Source organism: Acartia tonsa, chromosome 12 (assembly GCF_053477335.1).
Source record: "Acartia tonsa isolate MP-2025a chromosome 12, ASM5347733v1, whole genome shotgun sequence".
Classification (NCBI taxonomy): Eukaryota; Metazoa; Arthropoda; class Copepoda; order Calanoida; family Acartiidae; genus Acartia; species Acartia tonsa.
The window spans coordinates 24,685,757-24,693,787 of record NC_137271.1 but is presented as its reverse complement, the minus strand read 5'-3'; the positions used below and the strand labels follow the sequence as shown (position 1 = coordinate 24,693,787).

Genomic DNA, 8,031 nt, shown 5'->3' with positions numbered 1-8,031 from the left:
GGTTTTGAAATAATATACTATCATAGAATTATTATTGTAAAGAAAAGAAGAAAACTTACATGGCTATTTATTATGAGATAATAAAGTATTTTGCATTTAGCATTTATTTATAGCTTCTTAGGATTGGTACAAGTAAAACAACTGACGGTTATGATGACACACCATACATTTGTAAATTACCAAAGTATAAAGGTTCACATACTCAAATGTATTGTCTCAGTTCAGTTTTCTCCGTCATTCACTTAGGACTGGAATAAGGAACTAAAAGGTATTTATCATTAATAGTAGTTATATATTAGGAAATATGGGCTCTGCACCTACTACTTTTTTGTGGTTCTTACTGTATATTATATTGAACATATTTAAAAATCCTCAAGTTGTCAGACAAGGACTATTTAGATGAGGGTGTTGGCTTTATTCACCCTCCTACTTGAGTTTGGGACCTTTTATTCAAAGACTGATGTTTACCAGCCAAGGACAAATAATCTTCTGAGAACAGGTAATTTTTAAAAATTAATTGCTTTAACTGCTAGAAAACTGCGATTTTTTTTTCTGGTATAAGTCATTGAAGAAAATGAGATATTATATAAGTGATTGATTTTTATCAATGGTAATTGGGTTAAATTAAGCAATACCTTTTTTCCATTAAAAATACACTGTTTATAAGAATACACAAAGTTTCATACAATACAGTGCACAAAATTTAGATAAGTTCTAGAAAAAAATGTTTTTGTATAATAGCTATGTATCGCATCGTATTACTGAAAGATTCTTGCGGATATTAAAAAATATATTTAATACTAAAACCAATTTTGTTAGCCTCAAGGAGCTTGAAGGCCCAGGTTAACAAAACTTGTATTAATTTGATTATTTTTATTTTAATTTTAAAGGAAAACTATTTGTAATACAATGCTATACCTGATTTTTCAGTATGGCTGAGAACCGGTTCTAATCCAGCGGATAATAATTGGTTTCAACGAAATATACTTAAAATGTAATTAAAATTTATCTAGGGCTAAATTTGGAATGTAGTAAAATTAAGAAATTTTACAAAAATAAATATTAAACCAAAGGATACTTAGATAAATCACCTGACTTGTGATTTTTTAGGTTGGGATTTCTCATTGGCTGCTAATCCCCCCAAAACTCTAGATGATTGTGCACATTATTTTTATGGATGCACTGACTTTCAAGCTCCAGGTTAGTATCATCATAAAAAAGTAACAGGATCTCTAACTGTTTGTCTGTATGTATGTACAAAAATATCTTGCTAACGCCTAGGCTGATATGATTCTCCTTTACAATGTAGCTTATCAAAGGGCATGGGCATGTTTTTAACTATTTTGGGGGAGGGTACAACCAACCTTCAAGAGAAATCGCCAAAAATAAAATAATATATAAAAAGCCACTAGGCAGCACAAGTTTTGCTGTTAAGGTTTCTATGAAACTAGCGCCGCCTAGCAGACTTTTAGATATTTTTTGCTTATCTTAACTTAGATTTATATAAAAATATTTTACATTCCATTAGAGGTCTTGAGAGTGTAGCCGCTAGAAATCTAAAAATATTTATTTTCCAATATAAAAAGAGCTCTTTTCTAAAATAAAGTTGCAGAGATAGTTCACTTGTAAATGGGGATAGAATTGACATTAATGAAAGTATTTTTGTTTTCAGGATGGCCAGAAAACAGATTCATATGTCAAAAACTCTTTGATTTTTGTGAACAGGAATAGTTTTTTAAAAGAACCTGCCTTGAACAATTTTTAATGTAAAATAAAAAGATTTATATAATAACCTAATATTTTTTTTTTGAAAACATAAGGGACTGGGTAGGCTAGAGGCTAGGTCTGAAGTCGTTAGTTCCATATTCCAATGACTGGATGTTTGTATTTCTATCTGTAGGTCCCTAAGAATTCATAAATGGCTGTAATGTAATTTTCAGGGAGGTTTTTTATTGGTAGTGGGGACGTTTTAAATTGGGGTCATAACAAAATATTTTTTTTTTGGGGGGGGGGGGGGGGAATACAAGACACATCTCACATTTCTGTGAAGGCTATGGTCCAAGCCATTAGTTTAATATATTTTAGTTTATCTATACTGACATACTTATATATTTATTATATTAAAAAAAACTATCCCTTAGTATATTGAGTCTAGTGGAGCAATAAAGAAACCCTTCCTAGTCTTAGATAAAAGTAAGCAATCTTTCATTCATATTTTTCAAAATTATGAATTGATATTTTGTTTATAAAAAAATATTTCACTTTTTTGTAGCGACACTACTCTATAATTTACTTTGTCTGTCCGTCAATCCGTCCGTCCATCAGTCAGTCCGTAACGTTATCAGGGAAACTTGATTTTCTCAGCTCCTATTCAAGATAGACAACTGACTTGTTTAGTGAAGATTCCCATTATTTATGCCCATCAAATATACATAGTTTTGTCCATCTGTCTATTATTTGGGATGCTAGATTGATTCCTAGATTTTTACATTTTCGTTATTTTCTCAACTTTTTCTCAAGATAGATGGCTGAAATTTTCAGGAATTAATCAATTTTATATTCTACATAGTTTCATAAGATGTTATGTACATATTTTATTAAGATTTGTCTATAAATTGGGGTGCTAGATCGATTTCTAGATTTTTAGGTGTTTGTGATTTTCTCTATTCCTATTCAGGATTGACGGCTAAAATTATCAGTTATTGAATATGCTCATATTTTACATTTTTCCATAAAGTTTCATTAAGATTTGTCTATTAATTGCGGCGCTAGATGGATTCCTAGATTTTTAAGTTTTCATGATTTTAAAGGTTGCGTGATTTTAAAGGTTTCATGATTTCCCTATTTTATAAAGATTAATGTTTATTGTATGACACTGCTCAATATCAAATTTTTTCCCAATATCTTTTCATCATTTTGAGCTTTGCTACTTATAGATGTTGTCATCCTTGTTTACAAAGTATTTATTGTAAAATATAAAATATTTAGACTACACTACTACAATATCAGCAAACTCTTCAATAATCTTCACAAATGCAACAGGTAATTAGATTTCCAGTATGGCGTTGAAACTGATTAATATCCGCTGGATTAGAACCGGTACTCAGCCATACTAAAAAATCATGTAAATCCTTGTATTATAGATAATTTTCCATAAATATTAAAATTATAATCATTTTAATATTTGCGAAAAGCAGTCTATAATACAATTCAATAAATAACTATTTCTCATCTCATTAATTTCATTAATTTAGACATGTTAGAATTATCCTATCAATTTCAAACTTTGCATGCAGATTCCTATAAAAGTTAAGCACGATTAAGGAATATTCATTTCCAGAAAGTCCGTATGCCCATTCAAAACATGTTTCTGATTAAACTTTTAAAAAAAATTTTTGTATGTTCTGTATATAATTATCCTTTTCATCTGATTTTTGGAATACAGATTCCTATTATAACAATGTACAATTTTATCAGAAAAAAATCTCAATTCAAGTAAAAATATGAGTATGTCATTACACAGTATACCTGTATTTAAGCAGTTTTGCGACACATTTATTTCATTTCTGACACTCTAAAAGTGTTTGTTAATGAGCATGAGTTAAAACTTGTTATACTTTAATTACAGGAGAAATAATTACATCACCTACAACAACCTCCCCTGCTACTACTCCTACCATTATAACAAATACAACTACCACTCTGAGTACAACTACAACATCTACGACAACTACTACAACATCTACTACAACAACTACAACATCTACTACAACAACTACAACATCTACTACAACATCTACTACAACAACTACAACATCTACTACAACATCTACTACAACATCTACTACAACAACTACAACATCTACTACAAAAACTACAACATCTACTACAACAACTACAACATCTACTACAACATCTACTACAACAACTACAACTACAACATCTACTACAACAACTACAACTACAACATCTACTACAACAACTACAACTACAACTACAACTACAAGTAAAATATATAATATTATTTATAAAATCGGTTGAATCTTTTTCTAATTTATTTCAAATAAAACAGCATAATCAACCATAGATTTTATATAGAATTTTTATTTGAGAGTAAATTGTACCTAAAAAGGCTCCCCAAGGTAAATTAAAATCATTAATCAGAATTTGGTGAACAACAGTAATTGCAATCAAACTAAAGTATACACTAGACAGTTAATTGTGGTTGAATAAACTTAATATTTATTTTATATGTTTTAGAAAAACCATGTGATTCGGGATGGTCTTATTATTATCCAACAGGTATACCTGCTTTCAGTAAATTTAAAAGAATGAAAAATATTTTAATATGATTTAATATATTTATTCTTATTAAAAATCAGGTTCCTGCTTTAAAACTGTAGGTAGTACATTGAACTGGTATGATGCCAAAGCAACATGTGCCTATACCTCTGGTTCAAGTCTTGCCAAAATAACCACATGGGGTGAAAACAATTTTGTATTAGGTTAGTATTTTAGTAATAAAGTAGCAAAGCACAAAAATATTAAATAATATTATGAAAAGAACATTAAGATTTATCAATAGATGTTTTATTTTCCCCTAGACACACATAAATTTATATATAGATCTCATGAAAAATAGTTATGCGAATGACTTTGGATTTTGGATGGGAGCTAATGACCACGATCGGGAGGGAAACCATATTTGGCTAGATGGATCTCAAGGTAAATAAACATAAAATTATATATATAATATTTATACTTACTATGTCAGTTTTAGGCTTTTTTACTAGAAGTTAAAACACCCTGCTAACCAAAAAATTTCTTCTGCCAAACTAATGAAATATTGGGAGCTTAATCTATAATACAAAGTAGAATGATGTCTGTTTGGTAACTACTGAACCGATTGGATTCTACTCTTCAGGGAATATACCTACTGGTCCTGTGGTGGTTTTAGGCTATTTCCTTGGGGGGTTGGACACCACCAACCCCCCTAAAAATAAAAAAACCTCCCCTATTTTTTTAATGTAGTTACCTTTTTTTTAGGAAAGGACCAATTTTAAGGGGGGGAGGTACCTAATTTTTTTTTTTAAACTACCTCTTGGGGCAAAGACCCTATGGGCTATAGGCGTAGTTGCTAGTAAAATATAAAGAAATGTTTACAAATAATAGATCAAACATTAAGGCTAATTTCTTTTCAGTTACATATGCAGATTGGTTTGCAGGTCAACCAGATAATGGATGGAAGAAAAATGAACACTGTATCCATGTAAGACTGTTTTTGTTAGTTGTAATAATTCTTTTTATCTGCATTGATATAGCTAAAATTATATTTTTAAAATCAAAAAAGCAAAAGTTTTAATATTTACCAAATTTAATTTTATATTTACAGTGGTGGAAAGCAAAAGGCTATAAATGGAATGATACAATATGTACAATTAGTATGTCAGCTGTCTGTAAGATGCCAGGTATTTATCCTACACTGCAGTTTGTAAAAAATGTATTTAATGATTTTAGATACAATATAAAACCTTTAAACTAACAACGCCAACCAAAAACACATTACATTGAATTTTATCATTTTAGAGAGGGTTTTCTTCATCATTTTTAGTAGCGAAGATACTCTTAATTCCAATTGCCCGTCAGAACGTCCGACTCACCGTCCGTATGTCAGACACCAAAAGGGAGAACTTGATTTACTCGGCTCCTATAAAAGATAGACAGCTGATATTTTTAGTAAAGATTCATATGACATATGCTTATCTAATCTACACACTGTTTTATCTATCTGTCTTTTAATTAGGGTGCTAGATAGATTCCTAGATTTTTATGTTTTCGTAATTTTCTCGTTTCCTTTTCAATACAGACGACTGAAATTTTCAAGGAATAAATAAATTGACATTCTACATATTTTCACTAAGTTTCATTAAGATTTGTATGTTTATTGGGGTGCTAGATCGATTCCTAGATCTTTAAGTTTTCATGATTTTTACAAAACTTTTTCAAGATAGACGGCTGAAATTTTCAGGGATTGAATAAGCTTACACTCTACATATTTCCTTCAAGTTTTATTTGGATATGCTAAATCTGATTTTTTTTTTTGTCTGAAATACTCTTTAGATCATTTTTTTCATATATATATCCATAATTTTTTAGCTTTGCAACTTATGAATGTTGTCATCAGTGTGTTAATTTTATTTTGCGGAAACATACAGACAGACACACATCATGACACTTTGTCCAGTCTTTTGGTACGTTTGATTTTACAATACTGCCACCAATTTTCTGACGCAATGTCTTAAAGAAATTGAGTTTTCTTGATTTCAAACTCATCAGACTAACAACTGTTTAATTATATGACCCTTTTCTGAACAAATATTGTTTTGTGTTATTGATTTGTTTTTACAACAGCTCCTTTCATATTTTGTTAAATGCTTGACATTAAATTTGATTAAAAGTGTTTTATTATAATCCTTGTTTATACCTGAAAATTTTTTATTTGTATATAATTCTGTTTAAAATATATCACAAAATAAAATTCAAACTAATTTGTTATTATGAAAAAAAATATTAATTTGGAACTTTTGAACAAATAATGCAAGCTTGTTATTATCTTTGCATTAATACATTAAATTTCATTTAATAATTTTCATTTCAGCATTCTATGGATAAAAGAAAATGACCAACGACCTGATAAATTGAAATTCAACATTATGATTTAATTTCTCATATTCATTCGAAACCGATTAATATCCGTTGGATAAAAACCGGTTCTCATCCATATGAAAAAAACTATGTCTAGCATCGTATTATATCCAGTTTTCTACAAATATAAAAATGTACAATTAAAAGATTAAATCCAAATTTTTGGCCCTGCAATGCTGAAGCTGTTTATAATACGATGCGAGAAAAAAACTATTCTTAATTTATATTGTTTCAAAGTTAATGAAAGTAATGATAATTTTTGTTTAATTTCTGATATCACTTTTTTTTAATGTGAATGTTTATCTGACAATAAAGTTTAGTTTAAAGAGAGTCTTTTTCCAGCTTATACAACCAACAAAATCAATTCGAGAAAAAAAAACACGAAACCTATACGTGTTTTGAGCTGTCGTTATTGGTCAACCTATCCTGACCTGTATTTAAAAAATACAAAAAAATTAAAAGGTATGAATTTTGAAATGATTTCTGTATCGTGGTTTACTTTTCTATTTTGCAGAAAATGTAATTGGATTAGTATTGTTGCTCTATGGTTAAATAACACTCAACAGACAACCAACTAATTGATTGCACGACCTTTGTCTGGAATTCCTAACCGTAAATGAAAATAAGTGTTGCACATTATTTTGACCATAGCATTCCCCTTACCACTTAACTATTAATGTCTCGCATTTAAGGTAGCAGTAATAGTAGGAATCATTTTTAATGTCTTGAGTTATGATTCAATGTTGAGCCGAGATATTTAAAGACAAGGTAGATAAAACTATTGGTTGAAACGTTTGGACACTCAACTTGATAACACAACAAATCAAAATCTATTAAAAGTACCTAAAGTATTTAAATTAACGACTAAAAGATATGATTATGAAACTTTGGGTACTAGTGTACTTGACAGTCTAATACTCCTTCCTCCCAGGAAAAACCTTCCTTACCTTGAATCAGTCAACTATTATTCAGCAGTATTTACAAACATCAGAGGTGGATTCTTAAAAAAAATAGCAAATTGTTTTCGTGAAAAATACACCAAAATCACATTAAAAATCTACAAAAATTAAACAAAATCATAGAAGGGTTATTATTAAGATAAGATTTTATTTAATTTTTGTAGAGTTTTTATGTGATTTTGGAGGATTTTTTCACGAAAACAATTTGCAAATTTTTTTTAAAAAATTTTAAAGTCCGTCCGTCCGAGATAGATAGATTTTATTCGTTAATTTAGGCAGGTTAGAATTGTCCTATCTATTTCAAACTTTGCATGATGATTCCTGTAGTAGTTAGGTACGAGTTAGAAAGCGTAGCAACTCTATAATC

The 8,031-nt window shown here is 29.4% G+C and overlaps 1 protein-coding gene across 1 annotated transcript; it reads left to right on the top strand.

Annotated features, from left to right (window-relative positions):
* Positions 1-214: 214 nt before the first annotated feature.
* On the top strand, positions 215-7,033 carry LOC145333734 (uncharacterized). Its single transcript, XM_080178947.1, has 13 exons — positions 215-268; positions 400-499; positions 1,111-1,200; positions 1,673-1,725; positions 2,142-2,193; positions 2,989-3,042; positions 3,629-4,006; positions 4,261-4,302; positions 4,383-4,505; positions 4,627-4,725; positions 5,202-5,269; positions 5,393-5,468; positions 6,659-7,033. Exons 2-13 carry the CDS (start codon positions 400-402, stop codon positions 6,670-6,672), a joined length of 1,149 nt encoding a protein of 382 aa, XP_080035073.1. The 5' UTR covers positions 215-268; the 3' UTR covers positions 6,673-7,033.
* The last annotated feature ends 998 nt before the right edge of the window (positions 7,034-8,031 follow it).